Raw genomic sequence first — 24,000 nt, forward strand, 5'->3', positions numbered from 1 at the left:
TGAAGTGGCGAGGGGGGGTGTGAAAGACAGGGAATGGGTGGAGTTGTCTCCAAGCCCACCGACCCTCACGCTATATATATTACCTAAGACCCCTGCAGGCTCCTTCATCCAGAGGACTGATCGTCTGTCAGCACGATGCCAGGCAAACCTGCCCCCATCAAGAAGGCCCCCGCCAAGAAGGCTGCCGCGAAGGCCCCTGAGCCCGCCGCGAAGGCACCTGAGCCCGCCCCGGAGCCTGAACCCGCTCCCGTAGAGGCTCCACCTGCGGAGGCTGCACCTGCCGAAGCTGCACCCGCTGAGGCTGTCCCCGCTGAGGCACCGGCCGAAGCAGCTCCCGCACCCGAGGGAGAGGCTGCCCCCGCCGCCCCAGCTGAGGACACACCCGCTGCTGAAGGAAGCGCTCCAGGTACCTGAAGGCACCTTTATGACGCCGTAAACGCCTCTTGACGATAAAAGCGTTAAGTTAACTTTAGTAATCTTACTCAGGTAAGGCAAGCTCGGAGGTTTGACACTGACTTGAAGTGAAGCTGCTGCTTTGTTAGTGAACAATTTAGCAGTACAGAAGTAGACTTGGTCACAACAACAACACCAGGCTAAAAATCTGTATTTACTTTGTGAAGCTTTTGTTTAGTTTTTCTTCAGACTGTTTAAGAAATGGTTTGTGGTGTTTCTATTATTGTGTCCACCGCATTCATATCAGTGACGGTAGGGTAAATAACAGAAACACCTGCAGTTCAACAGCAGCACAAACTGCATCCTATTATTATTATTATTATTATTATTATAAGTTTATTTTATTTAATTTTTTTTATCCTTATGAAGGTAAGATTTATAGCAGGACTGTTGTTACTGCATTAGATTTAGGTCGGTGTATCTTTTATACTGACACTGGCTAATCGGCCTCTTTTCACTACCACAGTAATAGTATTGTGGGTTGTCTTGCACTTGTGGAGACCAGGCCTCCTGTAATATAAAGCCTCTAAAATCCAGCAGGGGATCAGACCATCGTAATGAATTCAAAGCATGGAAATAAACACTTTTTGCACTATGTTTGTCTGAACTAGTGATGCTAAAAATACTAACACCGAGTCACAGCACATGCAGCAAAGGAGCTGCAGTGACTGTAAGGCCCATCACTCTTTTCTTTTTTAATATGTAGCCGTTATATTCATGGAGGAGGTAAAACTGTGCAGACTTAAATATTTTCCAGTTTCTTCCATCGAGCTACGAGTGTATCGATGACACTTTGCAGCTTTGCAAATTACAAAAATGTTGAATCTGTAGAAGATTGAAAATTGTAATCTCTAGAAGTCACAGGTAACTATATTAGTTTATGCACCTTTTCTCTGGGATCCACTGTAGATCTCTTTGCATGCCAACATGTATCTAACATCTAATGCACTTGCTGCTGATGCTAAATCACACTGTGATTATTAACGACCATTTTTTGTCCATTAATTTTAGTAAATTTATATTAAATTCGCCTGAATCCATGCATTGTGGAGAAACATGAGAAGTAACGGAACAAGTAGCAGCACAAAATGCACAGGACTTAAATATGATGGGTAAAAACCTGGACCCACCATCACCAGCATGGTATGAGTAAACCCAGCGATGAACCAGTTACATCTCAATCCAGACAGTGGTTCGTTCAGTACGTCAGTGCTGGATGCAGTCGAGTGTCTGGTTTTGTTTTTGCCTGCTAACCTCAACATGTAACCCCTAACTTCAGCTGGTGCCACAGCCATCGAGGAAGGCGCTGATTCGACAGCTCCTGCTGAGGGTAAACACACACTGTGGGCGGCCCACACACACAAGCTGTAAAGCATGATGTGTGTGTTTGTGTCCCACTGTGCACCACACGTGGTGTGTATGTTTCTTTCTCATGATCTGTTGTAATTTCTGTCTGTAAATGTCCACATGTGTAAGTTTTTAACCAACCCCTGAGGCGGCTCAGGGGGCTCTAAAATCTGTTCAGGTGTCAGTTTTGGGGTTCTAAAATCTGCTGTTGTCCATGTGAATATGGAAAGATTTGTCTCCACTGCTCTGTCCTGCTGCATGCTACAGGGGAGTGTATCTTGATCAAATTAGCTTGAAACTGATTAATTCCCAGCCCGAGTAATGCCATCATGTAAGTCACTAATCGGCTGTCCTAATGGCGTTTTAATGCTAGCTGCTGCACCCGCTGCTGAAGACGGTGCTGCTGCTCCCGCTGCAGATGCTCCCCCAGATGGTAAACATAAACCACCACACAGACATGATCACTCAACCAAAACACACAGCAAACAGTTGTGACTGCTTTGTTGAAAATCTCATCAAACAAGTGCTTTCCATCATGCTTCTCCCAGCTCTGAGGACTAGCGGCTTTTTAACAACCTCCTGATGTCTTTTCCAGTGAAAATCCACAGTGATTGACAGGTTGAAATGTGGAATGTGGAAAAGATGCTCTGGACATTTATATGGTCCTCATTGCTGGTGTTTGTTCCTAAAAGCGACATTAACCTCCTGCTTGTTTGATGCTAGCTGCTCCAGCAGAAGCTGAGGAGCCTCCAAAGGCACCCACGCCTCCACCTCCTGCAGGTAACGCCAGCATTGACTCCCTGCTGTTAGCTTGGTCAGCTTTGAACACCAAAACAAGGTCAATGACAGATGATATGAGAGGGACAACACAAAGACATTCAGTTTACTAACATGTGTGTCAAAGAAAAGCATCAAATCCTCACTTTATAGAAATGAGAAGAAGCAAATATTTGATATTTTTTGCTTCATGACTGACTAAAACCATTATTAATTTATCAAAATAGTGCAAATTAATAATGCAGCTCTGATTCAGCTGATAACTCAGGTTGTTGAGTTGGATATGCTCAATTTTAAATAGGTTTGAGAGCAAATCCCACATACTGTAATTAGAGCTGAGACGATTAGTTGAATAATCAATTGAGAAAATAATCTGCAGCCATTGTAATAATCTGTTTTGTCGTCTCAGTTTTGGAGATGTTCTGCTTTTCTTTGTCTTATAAACCTTTTCTTTTTTGTTTTACACCTTTGGTGGACAAAATAAAGACGTCACCTTGAGCTTTTAAGAAAGTTTTAATGGATATATTAAAACTTTTAAATGATTAATCGTTTAATCGAGACAGTAATCTGCAGATTAATTAGAAATAATCATTAGCTGCAGTCTTAAATGTATTCATGTAGAATGGAGAGTATGAAGGTAATTATTTTCAAAGTCATTTCAGTTTACTGTCGTCCACTTCAGGCCTTAACTAATCGGCTCTGTTTGAACCTCCGTCAGTCCCCACCAGCGCTCCTCTGGACGTAGGTGTGGAAGATGTGAACGACTCCAGCCTCACCATTAAATGGACGACTCCAGAGACCATTGGAGACTCCGGCCTGAACGGGTACACTGTCGAGTACCACAAGGATGGAAGTGAGTCACAGTTTGTGTGTGCGAGGCTGCACCTGTCCCCAGAGTGTCAGAGGGCAGATGGACTCGTAGCCGGGTACAGGCCGTATACGGCAGGCAGCATTTCACCGGCTGTCACTGTATCTCCTGACACCACTTTTAGCTGCGCTCGTTTGCTCAGATGACAGCATGCCTTCTGAGATTTCACCATGACGGCCAAAGTGTGCTCCTTATGGGCAGGATGTTTGTAAACTTGTGTCGACAGCTGATAAACCACTTAACATGTCCAATCAAGGGGTGTTTTATGCATCTGAAATAGGAAAATGTTTCAGGAGGAATGTGTATTTAAAATATAACCTGCAGCCTTATGAAGCTGTCATGACGTCTTTACTTTCAATGTGGAAAATGCACTTAAAGCTGCATACTGACATGAACCCTGGGTTTCCCTGCAGCATCAGACTGGGTCGTAGCTCAGGAGTTGACCTCAGCTAACCGCTGCTGTATCAAGAATCTGACAGCAGGCGACCTGCTGCATGTGCGCGTGGTGGCCGTAAACGCCGGCGGCCGCAGTGAACCGGGTACACTTGCTGGGCCTGTGCCAATCCGCGAGGTTGCTGGTGAGTATTGTAGAAACCTTTGCAACTCTGCTTTATAAGATCTGAGATCTGTGGGTCTGCACTTGAGTGTGACTGTCTGCAACATGTCCAAAAAATGCTGTTGTTTTCTCCACAAAGTGGCTAAAAAAAGTTGGTGGTATTTTTTCATCGGCTTTTAAAATGTCTGTCTTCAACCTCTTTATCAGGTGCTTACTGATAGTTGTAACTCATGACCTATCCTTAAAATACTCATGTTGCAACCAGGGAGGCAGAGGTGGTATTAACTGCCAGGGCCTCAGATGGACTGCACACATGCATGCACATAAATCCTACAGGTGCTGACAGGACCTTTCATTAGCTGTAAATCATGCTTTCACTTGTCCACACACCTTCAGTGGTCACTGCAGGTGTGACAAAAAGGAAAATGATAACAATAATAATAATAATTTTCTACATGCATTTTGATTTTCTTAAATGGATAGCAGCAGTCTGTGGACCCTCGTTTCTCGCTGGTAGCTCCTAAAAAGAGATAAAGTTTATTTATATAGTACTTCAGTGATTTCGTGCTTTACAACCATGAAACATGAAGCAATATAAAACCATAAAAAAGATTTTTTTTAATCAAATAGCGAAAGCAAAATGAGGAAAAATCACTAATAAAATACCAGTATGCTTCTAAATACACACAATGTTCATATAAATATGGAGAGATTACAAAAAAGAAAAGGATAGCCAGGCCATGATAAAAAGCCTCTTTTCTTTTAATATATAGGATCTGTTGCAGCATGTAGTCTGCTGGCTCCTGCTGCGTCAGTCAAGATGATTTAATGAGGACCAACTCAGGCAAAGGAAAACATGTGACCAATGAGCCATCTGGACAGGAGACCATATTTTTTACTGACTTAACCCCGTCACTGTCACCTCACTCTCCTTAAATTTATGGCTGTGGCTCTGGAGCTGTCCTGTTGTCTGGCACAAAGATCACTTAATGTCATTACAGTGAATAAACAGTCCTTAATATAACGAGTTATTAGGAGCTATCTGACCAGAGAACAACACAGCAAATGTGACCAGGCTTTCAGTGCCGGCTTTCAGGACTTGACAGGCTTCCCTGCTTGCTGCTAGTATTAGTATTATAAGTATTGAGGTTCAATAGCAAGTCCTGCTCTATAATACACCTTCCATCATCTAAAACCATAGACTGTATAACACATAGTGGACGGAGCCCACTGGTTTATGGATTACCATTTTAAAGCCTTGAGTTTGGTTATATGGCCATCCCTATTTGACCATATGTGGTGGATTTGGGGAGGGTACGCATTGCTACGCCTCTATCCTGATTGGATCTGACTGAGAACCCGAGGTCACGCCTTGGTAGCAACTTTTCAATCACAATGCAGCAATGCCTTAAAGAATATCCTTCTTTACTGTAATAAACTCATTAGGAAACTGTTTACTAAGGTAATAAATCAAGTGAGAAGTCATTTTCCCATAAGCTTACATACAGTCAGACTCTTTGCAACCAGTGGAGTCGCCTCATGCTGGCCTTCAGAGAGAACGCAGGTTTAAGGCATTGGCTTCACTTTTCGTACCAGGGAGCTGTGTCCTCTTATTATACTGTCTATGTCTGAAACATCCTTTCTGGTATATAAGCTGTCAGAAATGGACATTAGGGGTATTCAAGGGGTATTTACCACCATTAAAAATATCCTCATTTCCTGTCACCTCTCTAATATCAGCTGTAAAAAAGTGTAGAAATGACACAAAAATCATGCAAAAGGTACTTAAGGGACACTTTCATCCTCTTCTGTGTTTGTTTAAACTGACACTGGTTTCAATACTGGGGCCGTGAATTTCCATCGGCCCTGACACCGAGTCACATTGACCTGTAGGGTTGATCTGAGCTGACATGCCCCAGTTATCCACTTTCAGCCGACTGGCTCTGAGGGTTGTTTCCTGGTCGGGGTTCAAACTGCTGCGACCGAACAGGAAACTTTAGGGGAGAAATCCTGTTATGCAAACAGAACTGCTGGTCAACTGAGGGGAGCGAAACATGAGCCTAATTGACGGATTCTGGGTGGCCTGTCGAGGGTAAAACCAGCTGTGTGTCCGTCACATGCTGTCCTGACCAGACAGCCATCGACATGTACAAGCTTCTGATAAAGACACGCTGTCCTACATATGCTGAAAGCCCCCCACAAAGACACTTTATCCAGAGACAAAGACAGATTATAGATTGTTTGCAGGAGGACCTGCTGGCTGCTAGATGCTGTAATGCCAGCGACACTTCTGGGCATTGCTGGGAAGTGTGCTGATTAGCACGGATTACAGTTTGAGCCAAATCTGGAGGCAGACCTGATCCTCGTGGGGAATGATGGTTCCAGGAGCCGGATCCCTGCCTGTGCAGCAGTGCTGTCGTGGCAAATGTTAGGGCGTGGAGGGAGAGACGCACTGGCCAAGAAATCAGGTTAGATGGGGAGCAACAGAAGGAGACGGGTGACAGCTATAAGGTTGATGGGTAGAAAGTTAAGAGGACGTTTTGAGTGCATGAGAGGGGTGAGGAGAGGTGTTGGGAGGCCAGCAGCTATGTAGTTTCATTTATCCTGTAAGCCCCAAGAGCTTTTCAGACTTTTGCTGCTTATGCAGAAACATGCATGGGATGCTGTTCCTGACACTTAGCACCGGGCCTGAAAGAAGCCATCCAGCATAGTGCCTAAGTCACAAAGTCCCAACTACAGTGCAATTTAATCCATATTATATTATTCACAGTTAAAGCACACTGACACTTATCACGCTTGATTTGAGTGTCTACAGTTTCCAATCTGCTGCACTTTGGGGTTCCTAGATGTCATGTTTGACTGCACCCATCCGTTGAAAGTGATGACATCTTCCTGCCGCTTCTTTGTGCATGACATGAGGGAACACGTGTCGGGGTCCATCCAAGGGTCTCATCACCAAAGCTATTTTAAGAGCTGCTGGAAGCAGGGTCTTCCTCTTTTGCCCCTTTCTACCCAGATACTGAACTGATATTTTCCTCTTACGCACAGAAACTTTACAATGTCCTTAATCAGGAATAGTCAGTAAGACTGGGACATGGATTTATTTTTTCTAATGTTGGATCATGAAAGTACCACAGGAAACACTGGTATCATTTTATTTGTCAGAAAGTCTTAAAAGATGAATAAAAATTTTTCAATTTGTATTTACATGAATGTTTATGACTGATTTTGGGCATAATCGATTGAATAGTGTCAGTGCTAATGTTAATGAATCTTACAAACAAACTGGGGCTGCAGCTAGCAATTATTGTGAGTTTGATTATCAATTAATCGTCCATAAAATGTGAGAAAAATTTCAGAAAAATTGCTATTTATAATTTCCTGGAGCTCACAGTGATGTCTTCAGTTTGCTTTTTTGGTCTTTTCAAGGGACAAAAAGCGAAAGATACTCAAACTGCTTTTCATACAGCAAAGAAAAGCAGCAAATCATCACATTTAAGAAGCTGAAACCAGCATTTTTGCTTGAAAAATTATTGAAAAAAATAGCTGAATATCAGAAATAGCTGCAGATTAATTCTCTGTCAATTGACTAACCAATTAATCAACTAATTGTTGCACTTCTAAATCTTTATTTAGACCATTTATTTGCACAAATTTACTATGAAAACTAATAGAATTGCTGTTTTTGTGATAAGTTTGGCTCGTTGGACAGTATGAACTGTCTGTTCTCTCCTGTTAGCTTTGCAGTGGCGAGTCTATTTAAGTCTCGCTGACCCGCCATTTTGAGCATACAGGACTTTGCAGACACAAAGTGTACATTACACAATTTGTAGACGCTACAGTTGTAGCTAATGATGCAAGCTAATGTGAGTGATTTATCTAATCAGATAATAATATTCCTCCTCTATTCCTCTTTTATTCCTCGCGCCTGTCTGTTTATTCATGCATCACTGTGTGTATATTATTATTATGACTAAATCAACCAACAGATGAGTTACCATGTCTGACTTGACTTCTTGTTTTTCAGACCGTCCCAGGATCCGCGTCCCCCGTGCCCTCAGATCCCGCTATGTCAAGCAGGTTGGAGCGCAGATCAACCTGGTCTTCCCCTTTATTGTAAGCCAGCACATGCACACCCCGTCAGTTCAGACTACATGTACACTGTAGACCCGACAGACGTTCCACTTTACCTCGCATCCTCTCCCACTCGTCAGGGAAAGCCCAAACCTGCGGTGTCCTGGCTGAAGGACGGTCAGCCTTTGGATACAAAGAGGGTGAACATCAGGAACAGTGACAAAGACAGCATCTTATTCATCCGCAGCGCACAGAGGGAGGACTCCGGTGTTTACGAGATGACTGTGAAGGTGGACAGCTTTGAAGACAAAGCCAGCCTCACCCTTCAGATTGTGGGTGAGTGTTCACATTCAAACACACACATGAACGCACAAGTGCTTGCGTGCGACGTGTAAATGTTGACTTATTTCAGACCTCCCTGTTGAATCTGCTCAGCTGTTTGCGCATCTTAATGGTTGACTTACTGGTTGTGAGACTTGTGACTTGCTCTGCCAGAAATTCAAAGCACTAGCTAACATATATCACACCTCTAACAATGATGCCCTTTGACCGCAGAGTGTTTGACCCTGCTGTCGGCTGCTGCTGTTAAAATGTGTCGAGGCATTACCGGACAAATGTACGGTGCGCTTACATCTACGTCGGCTCGGAGCAGACGCCTCTCATGTTTTTAGGAACACACTGGTCATTATTTTAATCCTTCATAAATACAGTGTTGTGTCCCCTCAGAGCTGCCCGGCCCTCCTGCCAGCATGAAGCTGGTGGACTCCTGGGGCTTCAACGCTGCTCTGGAATGGACCCCTCCCAAGGATAGTGGCAACACAGAGATCACCGGATACACCATCCAGAAGGCTGACAGGAAAACCGGGGTATGGCAGATGTTCACATACAAAGACATTACACCAATCAAGCTGCCTGACTGTTTGAAGTTGCAGGCATAAACCGGATTAAAGGGCATCAGTGAGAATTCCACCGTAGATAACTGTGGCGTAGTTTACTCCCATCAGAAATTTAACATGAGCTGTGCATGCTGACCGTTTAGCGATATTTTGAGGGGACACGTCAGCTATGGCGAAGCTGCAGAGCCTGCACACATGATATCGCTCCTGAAGGCAGAAGTAGAAGCTTTAAATTCACACAGCATTGCAGGAATGAAGCAGGAAAATGTGAGACTGAAAAATATTCTTTTCAACCAGCAGCCAAGGAGGGTTATTTTGGATGTTGTATTTGTTTATCAGTGGTGACAAGAATCACTTCATTGATCTGATTCACCTGTGCCAGAATACTGGCATCACTTACACCAACTGGACATGGATGTGCATTGAAGTAACGACTGTATTTACTTATTTAAGTAGTATGCAGGTCTGTGCATTATTTAAACCAAGACCCCCATTTTGTCCTACTTACAATATGGGAAAAATGGCCTCTAATCAGAAGGTCTGGATTTGATTTTTTTTTTCTCTGTGCTTTTTTCCAAACAGCCCATTTTAAAAGTGCGACTCATAGTTCTGAAAGTTCCCTGCAGCTGTGAAACTGAAAACGTGCTAACCTGAAGGTAGCAGACTCTCACTGTTGTGTCTCTGCCTGCAGGAGTGGTTCACAGTGCTGGAGAACTACCACAGGCTAACCGCCACCGTCTCAGACCTCATCATGGGCAACTCGTACTGCTTCAGAGTGTTCGCTCAGAACCAAGTGGGCACCAGTGAGTCCTGCGCCGTCACCAAGGAGGTGGCCACCATCCAGAAGACAGGTGACCTCCTTGATTCACTACTGAATTCTTCAGGGTCAATTTGTGGCGATAATAAAGAGTTTAGTGGCAGGGCTTCAGTACAAGTGGGTACTTATAGTTTAATGAGCTGCATTAAGTCTGTGAGAGTCTTGTGTGTGTGTGTGAGTGTGTGTGTGTGTGTGTGTGTGTGTGTGTGTGTGTGTGTGTGTGTGTGTGTGTGTGTGTGTGTGTGTGTGTGTGTGTGTGTGTGTGTGTGTGTGTGTGTGTGTGTGTGTTTAAAGGGAAGACTGGAGGAGTGGAAATGGCCTTGGCACTACTTAAAGAATAAGTGGGTAGCTCTCTTGGCCCGTGCTCAGCTATCACTGAAATACATTTTAAGAGCCTCTGACAACATTAAGAGAGCTGGCAGAGCAAATGTTTCTCTTCCTCTGTGTGTGTGTGTGTGTGTGTGTGTGTGTGTGTGTGTGTGTGTGCATGTGTGTATGTGTGTGTGTTTACACAGTATTTACGTGTCTGTGCCCCTGTAAGGAATGTCACATGGTTATGTATGTGAGTGCAAACATGAACACTTTAAACTCTAATGATGAAAGGAACTACGATCTTTGATACACATCGGTATTGCACAAATACAATTATTATTGTGATATTAATTTCAAGCCCGGCCCTGTCAGTGGCATCTGTGCAGATATTCTTCTCCACTTATGAAAGACAGAACTTGTATGCAGGATGTGCTGCACATTAAGAGGTCAGTACACTGGAGATGTTGGATTTTGGGGGCTCTGTATCATCACTTCTTCTTTCCCTTTTAGTCTTAACACAACTATTTCTGTCACTTTCCATGTGAACAACTATGTAGACCACTATGGGTTCCAGGAGAGACTGTCTGGAAATGTGCACCTTTTATCTAGATATTCAAAAGATCAGCACTTCTCTGTGAAGGCTGACTTTGCTCTCCGCTTTCCAATGTGGTCGTTTGGAACATCTGACATTTTATTTCTGACGCGGTCGGACGTCATGCCATTCGGAGTAGGTCTGATCCAGAATAAGCCGACCCTTATTCCTGCAAGCCCAGCGGTCCATGCATCTGACTTGATAGCCCGAGGAAAGTTAAACTTTTTGCATTTTGCTTCAGGATGGATAAACCAACCAGGCTGAGATATTGGCAAATATAATGTTATTTAGTGCAGTTTAGTGCAGTGCAGTTCTTAGAGTCAGAAACTGCAGCACAGAAATGCCAAGTTTATTTTTTTCAACTGGAATATATCCTGCTGAGTACACATGTTGGTCACAACTGTTTAAAACTACAAATTTAAAGAAGTACAATTTAGGCTTTAATCACACTCCATCCTGCTGCTCCTGCACAACCCTGAATTCAAAGAGTTCTCCGCCAGTTTGAAACCACAGGGATGGGAAGTGTTTGTTTGTTAGTTTGTTTGTTTTGCTAGAGTCAGTGTGACACACACATGATTGTGGCATGAATAAATTACCAGCTTGTCATGATAAGAAATAGTGCACAGAAGGGTCAGACACACATATGACACACTTATAACTGATTCCACTGATATAAACTACAAGAATTGTACAAATACATATTTTCAAAACTTTAAAGCGAGACTGTGTAACTTTTGAAAGAAGAAATATCGCATTTTTCCTCGTACAAAAAAGTTGAATTCCTAAGAATAAAACATGTTATTGCTCAATTCAGGGTGTTGTTGCTGCAGCTGTAGTTGGCCTGGTATGACCAGTAGCTAATGGTGGCTAATGTAAGCTAATGTTATTTCTGTATAACGACCGTTACTGTGTCACTTTGCTTCCCTTACGACTCTTCCCCACTTCTGCTTCTGTTTCAATAAGGAGAGATCAATTGCGTATAGTGTATAACAGGACATTTATTGAGGTTGACCTCAGACCCCATCGACATGATGTGTCTTCATTTAGCAGAGGCCGGTGAAGACAGGAGATAGGTGGTATCCCCTGGCGTCTAGATGCTGGAGTGAAGCCAACAGAGGCAAGATGAAACCTCTCAGATCATCCTAAGAGACAAGGTGGTGATGGGGAGGTGGCGAGTTGCGTAATCTTCGTCTGAAAGGCTGAATGATGGCAACACAGTGATATTTAAAGAACAGCATCTGAGGACAGGTTGGCTCGTGCAACCCCTCAAAGAAAGATCATTTACCAGATGTGATTGGGTCTGAATTGTGAAAGAAGGGAAAGCAGAAGTGACGAAGAGAGAAAATAGAGGAAATTCCCAACAGAGACAAAATCAGAGGGGAAACATCTTCCTTATATAACTCTCACCAAAGCTTTATTACATTAGCATTTAGCATTACTGTCACTTGTAGCCACTGTACAGCAAAACCTACATACAGCAGTGCTTGTATGCTGCACATTCTTCACAGTAAACACTGTCTTGTGCTGTCAGTAATTACCATCCCCAGACAAATGCTTGTAATTTTACATATAAGATGTAGTCGCTGGTGAGATCTCTGGTTCCATGTGTTCGCAGGTATTGTCTACAAGCCTCCTGAGTACCAGGAGCGCGACTACAGCGAGGCACCCAAATTCACCACCCCCCTCAGTGACCGCGCTGCCACCGTGGGATACACCACCAAGCTGCTGTGTTCTGTTCGAGGATGCCCCAAGGTCAGACACACACTTCTATTGTACATCTTATCAGTGTCTCTTGTCCTGTTAGCTGATAGCTAATGCTGGTGTTTGGGATTTTAACCTGTGATTGGTTGTTTGGAGTGCAGGCTCTCTTTGGAAATATCTGGAATTGAGATATTTTCCATATTTTAGGAGATCGAATTCAATTTTCCTGATCCAGCATTTGTTATTCTATATATATAAAGAGTTTTGTTGTTACTGGGGAACCTCGATAAATCATTTGAGCGTGTGGTATACTGCTTCAAATGAGGTATTAATGTCACCGCTATAAAGATCCACTGTAGAACTGGGGCAGGGCTTACGCTGGTATGTCTATGTGAAGTTTCAGTATGTCTCTCACTGTTCTTGGCGGCTGCTGCTCTGGTTAAACATATCTTTACAGTTGTCTGGCTGACGCAGGCGGCTTAGATGGCAGGCAGTGCTGGAAATGCAGTTGATTATGCGTCCTAGCTGTCCTTGGCTTCTCTCTCCAAGGACAGCGTGCACACACCAGTGCGCTTGACATTAATCAAACAGGTTGATGTAGGTTAGGACTGCACTCAGCATGTCTCTGAAGATCCTGAATTTGACTACATGAGCAGGTCTGTCATCATAGCAATTTATTGTCCCAGACATAATAGCAATAAAAAATCATTTTATGCCACTGATGTAATGGTAATATAATAGCATAATGATGCAGATAAGCAATAAGCTTTTGATTCTTAAGAATATGCAGATGTTGGAATGTGAAAAAAAGCTTCAAAATATCCATCATGGTTATGTTTTACAATTTATATTGACAGGCCTGGACAGAAGTCAGCGCAAGGACTCAAGAGAGGAGGGACTGGTACCAGTAGATATTCATGTTTCAGGGACAGCCAAGAGGGACCAGAAACATCAGTGTGAATTTCTAAAATGTGGCATGTGTTTGCAATTCCCAGAGCGACGAGTACAGCGTGTTTAGGGCTTATGCAGTGGCTCATCACCAAGTGGATGCCCGTGTTTGAGAATAAGGACCCAGTTGCTCATTCACACCCTGAAATTAAGATCTATAAACGTAGACCCTCTGTGGCTAAATGAGTCTTCTGGGGCTGTCCCTGTGGACCAGCAGGCTTTAGTTCTGCAATCAGACCAAGTGAATTGTAGCAGCTGTGTGAAAACAAACCCAGTGATCATGAAAAGTGAGGCACTGAATACCTCCCTCACATGGGAGACCCACATACTCGGAAGGTGTACTTAACCCACGTTTGACCCTGTAATTATGACACTGCTGTCACAGGTTAATACCTCAGTGTCGACATTTACGCTTGACTTCAGTTCAGTTCAACAATTGAATTACATTAAGTAAAATCTCATTTATCTCGCCCACTTGTGCACACTCATCCTCTCTCTCTCTTGCTGTTTTATGTCTTGCTGTATATAACTTGTATAAATTGCATTATTCACACTGGGCTGTAAGTGTGTTATAGCATGTGTTTATTAAGTTCTCCTCCTTGGCTCAGAGTCTGGATCGCATTGAGAGCTGCTGAGGAGGCCTAGCAGAGAGGCATGTTGTGTGATAAGTTGTCTTGCTGTCTGATAACGAGCTGTTGTATATAGAGGCAGAGACTGTGCGGAGCTGAGAGGGAGAAGGGGGAGAGGACAGATAAACAGGGGTGGACAAAGAAGAGACAATGATAACAAGCGTAGCCTGTTAAGTGGAGATGTTGCTGTATCGCAAAAGGCACTATTTTTGCCACCTATCCAGACTGCAGAAGTGCTATCAGTGTGGCTGCCATCCTCACACATGGATGCCCAAAAACAGAAACATGATGCGACAGAAAAGAGAGAAAGGAAGTTTAAGAGATAAGAGCAGGAGAGATGAGTGAATGGATTTTCGTAGTCTTTATTTCTGTCAGTTAAATCAGACTAAGGGCTCTGTTTTCATGTTGGTGTTGCCTTGACTGCGTCAGTTTGGTATCTCACCATGCTCCCCGAAGTCTCACCCATGTAAATCACACAGCTGATGTGATTGCACAGACATGATATTTTTTTCTGTCTGACAGAATAAAGATTTCTGAGTGATTCTTACCAGCTCTGTAGTCCACAGTTAGCCGGCAGCCTGTAAGGCCTCACCTGCGTCCTCCCTTTAGAGTCAGCTGAAGGCAGCAGGTGTCTGTAGTCTCTAATTGGAGTGATGTTGCACACTGTCAAACCCCAAATGCACACAGCAGATCTGCTGCTTGAATTTTGCACCAGACTTGCAAAATAACAATAGAAACCTTGTGCTTATGTGCGTATTAAACGCAAATCAACAAGAGTCTGAGACAGATGCTTTGTTCACACAGTAGATCAATTAAACATTTCTCATTCAGCTTCATCCGGGGCGTTTCAAGAACACTGTGATCATCTGCTGCTGGTTTATTGGATATCAGGGAAGCCAGCTCGCTTAACATTTTAAAAGAAAGCTAAAAACGTATTTCTTCTCTTTAGCTTTTAGCTAGCTTTGACCTGCTGTTACAGGTCTGAAACTTTTGATTTTATGCACCCTTTTTAATCTATTTTTAAACTAGATTTATTATTTTATGCATTGTCTTGAGTTTTATTTTCATCCTTATTCCATCTTACTATCATTATCTGGTGGGTTCCATCTTATTTTATATTCATTTTTTATGTCCATCCTGTCTTTTCTATGTACAGCACTCACTTGGTGCACGTGATTTCTTTCTTGTAAAGCACGTTGAGCTGCAATTCCTGTATGAAAGGTGCTATACAAATGAAGTTATTATTATTAGAATTCACCAAATTGTCCTTATCATATTACAAGGACAACAGCGACCCATCCTGCAATTGATGATATTTCAGTCTGGTGGACCAAAGTGGTGGACCAACCTGCAGACAGTCCAACAGTGCTGTTCACAGTAGCGCCACTAGCAGGATGAAAACACATTATATGAATACCCTTCTTCTATAAATCATTATGCCTTTGGAGGCTGTTTGCTGACTCAAGCAAACTATGATCTCATGTGATCACAGATTTTGGACTGCCCCAGTCATGTAAAACCTGCAGGTGTGCAGGTCTGATGTCAAGAATGGTAATGCCATCACCATTGGTTGGAGGTGTTCATTTGCAACAACACCATAACACCTGCAACAGCACCTCCCTGCTGCCAAAGGCTCAGATATACAGTACTTGGTCTACTGCCGAGGATGAAATGTCCACCTCCTGGGGGATACTTAGCGGATGACATTAGTTTTCACTTGAACTAAGCTCAACAAAAACTTCCAGATGTTAAACCCTGCCCTTCCTTACCCTGGTACTTGCATAAAAATGTCAATCTTACAATGTCAAAGTAATGTCATTGACACCTGATTACACTTTTAATCATCTTTTGCAGCAGTCAGTTTGTTACTATAGATCTATGTCTGACCTTCTTTACCTTCTCTACTCATACGTCAGCCCCCAAACTCCCCAAAATAGAAGAACCGTCTATTCATAACTAACTCATAACTAAATATGTTTCACACATCAGTGAGGACGGGTTGACACAAACTTTTCTGAAATGCATCAGCTGATGTGAAATCCAATAACCAGAGTCGCCTTGCATGAAGCCAGACTGGGAGGAAATCCATGCACCAAGAGTGTCACTGAAACCCAGAGCAGTACATGCCCGAGGTCAGGAAAAAGACTTGAGTTACTCCAATTCTACCCAACTGTCACACTCAGCACAGGCTGAACTCACTGAAGAGCAGCTGGTGACAGACTGAATGTCCAGTCCACTCAAAAGTTCAGTTTGTCAGAAAACATGCGTGACACAAAACAAAGAGCAGTTCTGATTGACAGCGTTGTTGTCATGAAAGTGTGATATTGGGGTTTGTATGCTGTTGATAGGCGAGTTTTCCATTGTCTCTCCTCCTCCTCTCAGCCTAAGATCGAGTGGCTGAAGAATCAGATGGTCATCGGTAACGACCCCAAGTTTCGTCAGATCTCTAACCAGGGCATTTGCTCCCTGGAGATCCGTAAGCCCTGCAGCTTCGATGGTGGTGTGTACACCTGCAGAGCCAAAAACGCCCAGGGAGAGGCCACTGTCTCCTGCAAGCTGGAGGTCAAACGTACGTATCTGCAGACACATGAAGGATAAAGTTTTCTGTAAATACAGTTCAGATGCACTGAGACAGCTAGCTCTGTGCAAAGGTGTGTAGCACATTTTAAGTTCTGCAGTTGACAAGTTACAGCTTGTTTGTCTGATCTGTACAAAACACAAAATGTAAAAACAGATTTAATGAGATATAACTTGTTAATTATTGAACTTTAGAGGTGCTGGCAGGTGGATTTTGTTACCTCTGGACAGAGCCAGGCTAGCTGTTTTCCCCTGTTTCTAGTCTTTATGCTAAGCTAAGATAACTGGCTGCTGACCTTAGCTTGACATTTAACCTACAGTCATGAAATATGTATCAATTTTCTCATCTAACTCTCTGCAAGAAAGCAAATCAGCGTATTCAATGTAGCTAAGTAACTAAGTACATGTACTCAAGTACTCTGCTTAAGTGCAGTTTTTAGGTCCTTGTACTTCACTTTTTATGCTTATTTATACTTCTACTCCAATACATTGTGGAAGCCAATATTGTACTTTTTGACTCCACATCATTTGATTAACAACATCAGTTACTAGTTACTTTGCAGATTCAAATTATAAATTCAAAATTTAAATCAATTAATTAATTATTATATATTACGTAGATTAAGCTAACCAGCAGTATATAAAGGATTAGAAATTAGCTTCACCTTTACCAGCTGCAACATTAGTGATGCTTATACGTAAGTGCTAACCCGTATGTACTTTTACTTAAGCAAGATTTTGAATGCAGGACTTTTACTTGTAACAGAGTATTTTTATGCTGTGGTACTTTCACTTAAGTAACAGATCTGGCTACTCCTTCCACTGCTGAGCATCTCCCAAAAAGTCAAACTATTCCTTTAAATGTTGGAAATTTGTTTGAACCTGTTTTCAGTCCCAGTTGAGGTTTACAGTTTCCATGACTCCAGATTCTTACCAACCAATGTAATTATAATAATGTACCAGAACTTAACGCCATTATAAAAACATAAACTGTATATTCCTCTCCGAACAGAGATTATTCTGTCAGACGCTGACAAGGAGAAGGGCAAATAAACCAACACCCAAACCTGCAGAGGTAAGGAGTGCAGACATATCCATCCCTGTGACAGAGTTTGTTCTGTTGTCCAGTGCTTTGGACACCAAACATGTCACTAATGGGGGCACATTTCTTCACTATATATTTCCTCATGATATCCTTTAATCACACTTTTACTAACACTGCTCATCACACAGTTGTCATCAATTAATTACAACGTTCTTAACCTCACAGCATCATATGAAAACCAGTAACAACTCATTTGTCCTTCCCTCTTGCCCTCTTCTTCCTTCTTGCGTGTGTCACCCTGCTTCTGCTCCCTCCTCCTCACTGCATCTCGTATGTTGCAAGCCCTGCTTTTGGATGTGGTAATGTGGCAAAGATTAATGTCCGTCAAATGGAAATACCGAATTTCATGTTTTTACAGCTTAAATGTTTCTATTTATACCCTCGCTGTTAGGCAGCCATATTCAGGTTTTGGTATAGGCACTTCCATTTAAGCTTTTTAAATGCTTCAGTGGTGTAGCCTTTCAAAAAGTGTCAGGGGGCTTTGCTCACAGTGTCATTTCAACTGCTGCCAAGGGAAGCATGAAGCGGTGAGAGACAGTGGCAAGACAGAAAAAGACAAAAAGGAGGGACAAAGTGTAAAAAAGCCATTTGAGCAGAGAAGAAAGATCAGAATCAGATGACTGAATGTGTTGGTAAAGGGACGGACAGGATTGCTGAGGGTTGTAATGGAGTGAAGGATAATGGTTTTATCTTACTGTAAAGGGCATACCACAGGTTCTTTATCCTGCACTGTGAAACACGAGCTCTTTCCATGACTGCTGTACATGCAGAACATGTGAGCAAGGGGATGATTACATTACATTGCATTATTTAATATTTTTCAGATGACAGGTCCCTCATACATCTCCTCTCCTCTGCTCCCCTCTCAGCTTACTGACCACCTCTTTGGCATAAACTAGACTAGAATCTCTCCTCTCCTAAACTACAGTAAAACACACATTAATTAAGTGAAGGCAACTGGTTAAATGACACATTTATAGAAGAAGAAGAAAAAGAAGACGTCACTTTATTAATCACAAAACAACATGCAGAGTAAGAGGGGAAACTGCACACGTCATGCTTAAGTGAAATTATTTTCTCCCCTTTTAACCCATCTCGGCAAGCCCTTCCTCTGCGGCAGACCAGGAGCGGTGGGCTGCCAGCCGACAGCGGCACCCCGGGGACCCAGTTCCTTTTGTCACCATTGGTCAGGTGGTGATCTTCTTGCATGTTTTTTGTGGGGATTTTTTATGGAGGATACCCCAAGTGAACATGGGGAGAACATGCAAACTCCACACAGAAAGGCCCCTTTCCTCGAGCAGCAGGCACCGAAGGCATGGTGGAGGACACGCCCCCCCGGCATCCGGGAATCAAACCCGGGACCTTCTAGCTGTGAGGCCACAGTGTTACAACCGTGCACCGTGCCACCAATATATATTATTTGTGCTGCTTTTAGTGTGATTAGTCTTGGGCGTGCAGTTTGGTCATAATTTACTTTTCTACCCTCGCACCATAGCATTCATATGAAGTTTGAATAATTTAGAAAGAATAAATGACAAAGCTTTTTTGTGGTACATTTGAGTTTAGGCAGCTTTTTAGAGTACATTGTTCAAACAGAGGTTAATAGTGTATTTGGATTGCTGGTGAGTATTTACAGCAACAGGACAGTGTATGCAAGATTGACTTTCAATAAACTTTATTGCACATGTTTATGAGAATGAAGAAAAGTGTCAGTGTAACAGCGAGGCTCACTGAGGCGTCTTTTTTAGTTTTTGGACAACAATGCAAATCTATGACACAGAGGAATAAGGATAATCAGGCTTTGCTACACAGGAAGAACCTGTTAGTTTGATCAATTCTTTGTTGGCTTCAGCCCTTTCGCTGGATTTACTGACAACAAGAAAAATACAGAATATCATGCATGTAAACCTAAACTACTTCTGAACCGTGTTTATGTCTAGTTGACGTCAGTTATAGTTCATACATGGCACAATGTGACCCCTGCCAAACTACAGTCACCTTGAATGTAGGGCCTCTATTCCTCGTTGTACTCGTTTGTCATTAGCACATAAACTGGATGCAGTTGTTGTGCTACATGCATACTACAAAGCTGACCTTCAGTGAGGCCAGGGAGGCGTGTGTTCACACTATACTGCAAATGGGGTCACATGCCTGCCTGACCACCTCGAGTGATCAGATCTTAATGCATCCTCGATGTGTTCAGATGCATTCACACCTGTATTTACAGCTGTCCACTTGTGATCAGATTACCAAAGGCACGTTTTTCATGCCAAGTGTAAAGTGTGGCCTATGGATGACGTGATCGTGCTTGTGAGTCTGTGCAGGGTGTCGGGATGTGGTCCCGTAAGGCACAGCCATACATGGGAGGGCCCCTCAAGGGGGAAAATGAGGGATTAGGCAGGGAGCGCCTTTGGGTGGGGAGGGGTGGTGGGATGATGTCAGTGAGGTACTCCACAGCTTCTAAAAATTACTCCAGATGATCTGACACACAGCCAAGCTCTTCACATTACCATGAGTCAACAGGCTGAGTGGAGTGCTGTGAGAAGAAGGGAAAATGGGCTAAGAGGGCAGAAACCCAGCCAGATAATCCTCGATGGAAAAATCTCTCTCTCTCTCTCTCTCTCTCTCTCTCTCTCTCTCTCTCTCTCTCTCTCTCTCTCTCCCTCTCTCTCTCTCTCTCTCTCTCTCACACACACACACACACACTCACACACTCACACACACTCTCCCAGAATATTCCTGGCTGAAGTGATAATTAACACCTCTTGACCTCATTTAACCCTCTCCTTGCTTCAATTCTCTTTCCACCAGTGCTTAAATGATGAGCAGAAGTTCAGGTCTTATGTTTTAAGGTGAGTTTATGTGTTTGTGCGTGTGTGTGCCTGTGTGTGCCTGTGTGTGCGTGTGTGTGTGTACATGCCCAAATAATGTTAATCCCTCTAATCCTTTCTGTGTGTCTCTCCCTTATCTTGCCCAGAGTGTTTGAGGAGGTGCAAGAAAAAGTCGTGGCTGGCTGAGCAGCATTGTGTACATAATGAAAAAGAAGACAGAACAACATACCAACATCTCCATATCCATATCCCTCCCCCTCCTCCCCGTCACCCACCCACATGTCCCCGACTCACTCACTCATCCCAATATGCAGGGAAGACCCATGCCACCCAACCCCAGTCTGCCAAATGTTGTATGTTATTTTAGCTGGTGTCATGTATGTAAGGCTAAATTTACCATGTGTTTTTTTCTGCCTGAGTCTGTGCGCTGTTTGTTACAGTGAATGTACAGTATGTACAACCTAATAAAACAGTGAATCCACAGAAATGCTATTGCAATGACTGTATGGATGTCGAATAAAAATTGTATTTTATTATGGATTATGTGGATTTCTACACAAATTCCAAGACACTGTATGATGCTTAAAATGCTATTCATAGTTTTAGGCTAGAAGGATTTTGAGGTTGAAGAGAATGAAGACTCGACGGACAGCGCTGTGCCGTCACTGGAATTCATTATTACTGCTGTGAATCCAAGCTAACTGCAGTTGAAGGAGCAAACTACAAACCTTTTAAAACACCTTTGCTTTTAAAACTACAGTGAACTGCAGGAAAGACTGTGGTGGGATGTAGACAGAGGCTGAGATTCGTAAACACCTGTGCTGGCAAACCCCCACCCTGGTTAAGTTTCATTCAGCTTGACACTATATCCCTCAGATTTCAGGGGGCTCTAGCATGTTGTGCAGGTTATGGCTGACCGAGTATTTTTTAATTATTATTTGATTTATTTACAAAAAATCTACAAAATCTAAGCCTGACGCTATCAAACATGATTAAACCAAGATGGATATAAGACAAAAAACAATCTTTAAAACCCAAATTAAATGACAAAAAACGGTCTCCTTAGCAAGACAGCTAAATACATCAAGATCCAACCTGAACACTATGAAGGCACTGACTTAGTAACAGTCATTAACGCAATATGTGACAATGTTAAACATTTGCAGCGCCAACATAAATTCCTTAAACGGGTCATGGAGTTTGTTGCATCACTGTCTCGGACCATCCTGTGACTTGATGAGATGTGTTCTTATATAAAAGCATGCACTATGATCTCCAGGTCCTTTAATGGCAGGAATGGTTTTAATTAACAACAGCTGATTTGGTTTATCTGTTCTTGGTAAACAGTATTTCTCAGCTTGTTTCACCAACATGAAAATTTACTTCCATACAAACAACTGTTCTTGTTCAAATCAAGAGCATCTTACGTCTTAGTTGTGAAAGAGTTTTGCTGTGCAAGAAGAAGCTGGTTTATTCAGTAACACTAGATGGAGTATGTCAACAGGATGAGGTTTGTGCGAGTTTGCGTGAGATAGAACATGCAGGTCAGAGGTGTGATTGGAGATGATATGATTTTCTGTGTAATACTGACATCTTTTGGTGAGAGAGAATCACTGACAGCAACAGATGAGTCACATCGCGGCCACACAGGAAGTCATACTTAATGACAGAGCCTGACTAAACCTCACAGCTGACTTTGTTCTGATGCCATCGCTCTAACGGACAAAAAGACATTTTGTAGAAATATTCAGATTATTCTAAAATGTGTATGATTGACTCTCAGGGAGAACTAAGTTAATGCCATTTGCATGTCTAGAGAGCAACTGCCAGCTGAGGACAACAGGATATGATGCCTGTGGTTGAGTGGCTGGTTTCAGAGGTGTAAAAAAAAAAAAAAAAAGACAAGAACAGAAAACCCTGTAGCTTCCGCTCATGTTCCCAAAATCATGCCACACCCACAGGTCTGAAAAGCTCTTCTGTTTCTGTGAAACTTCTCGAAGTTAAAAATAATAACTTACTGTTTTTGAGAGCGGGTTAGTTTTACTTCTGCTTGCTTGACTGTCGCTTCTGAAAATAACAGTGTGATTATTTAGCAGAATGACAATGAGGGTCTAGTTTAAGATGTTATTGAGTCGGTCTTGACATATTTTAGATTATTCAAAAAATCAAACACACAACAGACACAATATTCGGTTGGTCTTGTCAACACAGTCACGTTCTTGCATGCTGTTTCAATTCCCTAAATCCTCTGTCACTTTTCAGCACAAATCAGCAAATTCAAATTCAGGCTGAGAGCACAAACATCTGACTGTGGTTGACCAACACATTTCCTGCGCTTTAACCAAAAAAAAAAGCAGATGTAAGAGACAGGAAAGCTGCCTCGTGGTGACTGTAGAAATGAGTTGCCTCACACGCCCATCGATGCTGCAGTTTGTTTCCTTTGCTGAATTCACAACATCGCACGTACATGACTCAACCCTGCAGCACAGCCTCTACATGTGCCGCTCAGTGGAAAATGGGGCTTATCAAGGTCTTCGGTGTCATATGTAAGTTTTTTAGGCAATTGAATTCATTCTCTGTGATTTATCTAATCTTCCTGTGCATTCAAACGTGAACCCCCCTGATCTCAATTCTCATTTGGCAGATCTCGCTGCTGTTTGTGCAGCTCAGGATGATCAAGATGGTAAGAGATGTTCGACGCGCTGACAGAACATTACGATATATTTTATGCACATTACACTGATTTTAAAATTGCGCTTTAAATCAAGGATTGCTTTGTTTTTGTTTGTTTTTTTTTTTTAGTGAGTCGTATTAAAATGCCCGTCACTTTTTCTTGCCGAGCCAAAATACGCAATAAATAATCAAATACTTAGCCTTGGAGTTAACCTGTGTGGCCTTGACCTCAGTTGAGCTTTATTAAATTTTTTGGATCGTCTGTACTAAATCAGAAGCAGACCAAAGCAATGTTTAGGAAGTAAAACGTGAGGATAGTTTTAGGAACATGAAGTACTTTGTTGTCGTGAGTCTGTTAGTTCCTACAATTAGATGCCTGCTGGTACGCACACGTTTCACTGTTCTGAAGTTCCAACTTCATGTTTTTACGTGGTTAGTTTTTCTAAATGTGATGTTTTTACGCCGTACATTAGTACGAATGATGGATGGAATCACACCTGACAATATACAACATAGTTTGGCAATGTGTGGTATGGCTACGAAATTTATTTGTTTGTTTGTTTGTTTGTTTGTTTTCAGCTTTGGAAACAAATGAAGCTGAAGTTTATGTTGTGCTGAACTGCATTTTATTGGTCTTATTTTATTGGTGTTCCTGTTATTTTGTCCACCCCTTTGTCACCCTCATGTGCAGTATAACATTGCTTATTTCAATCCCTATGTCAGCTCTGTTGAAATTATTTGATATTCATTGAATGGGGTTTGAGTTCACCTGTTTGATGGTCGCACACAGGACCACAGCAGCTCATCAGGGCTGCAGCTCATGATAATTCGATTGATTGATTGT

At 42.6% G+C, this 24,000-nt stretch overlaps 1 protein-coding gene across 8 annotated transcripts; it reads left to right on the top strand.

Annotated features, from left to right (window-relative positions):
- The first annotated feature begins 135 nt into the window (after positions 1-135).
- On the top strand, positions 136-22,368 carry mybpha (myosin binding protein Ha). 8 transcript variants are annotated; one of them, XM_070968946.1, is made up of 13 exons: positions 136-406; positions 1,733-1,783; positions 2,174-2,233; positions 2,524-2,580; positions 3,296-3,430; positions 3,859-4,023; positions 8,029-8,117; positions 8,216-8,411; positions 8,802-8,941; positions 9,663-9,822; positions 12,308-12,444; positions 16,353-16,539; positions 17,560-17,620. In XM_070968946.1, exons 1-13 carry the CDS (start codon positions 136-138, stop codon positions 17,598-17,600), a joined length of 1,689 nt encoding a protein of 562 aa, XP_070825047.1. In that variant the 3' UTR covers positions 17,601-17,620. The 8 variants fall into 8 exon arrangements, with proteins under 8 accessions (XP_070825047.1, XP_070825051.1, XP_070825048.1 ...); XM_070968950.1 differs by lacking the exon at positions 2,174-2,233 and having other exon boundaries at positions 1,757-1,783; positions 2,524-2,575; positions 3,285-3,430; XM_070968947.1 differs by lacking the exon at positions 1,733-1,783.
- Positions 22,369-24,000: the final 1,632 nt, after the last annotated feature.

This window comes from Chaetodon trifascialis, chromosome 8, assembly GCF_039877785.1.
Source record: "Chaetodon trifascialis isolate fChaTrf1 chromosome 8, fChaTrf1.hap1, whole genome shotgun sequence".
NCBI classification, from domain to species: Eukaryota; Metazoa; Chordata; class Actinopteri; order Chaetodontiformes; family Chaetodontidae; genus Chaetodon; species Chaetodon trifascialis.

Coding starts and splice junctions, on each gene's coding strand:
- mybpha (XM_070968946.1), top strand. CDS start 136: ATGCCAGGCAAACCTGCCCCCATCAAGAAGGCCCCCGCCAAGAAGGCT. Junction 2,234..2,523: donor TGCAGATGCTCCCCCAGATG/GTAAACATAAAC, acceptor GTTTGATGCTAG/CTGCTCCAGCAGAAGCTGAG. Junction 9,823..12,307: donor GGCCACCATCCAGAAGACAG/GTGACCTCCTTG, acceptor ATGTGTTCGCAG/GTATTGTCTACAAGCCTCCT.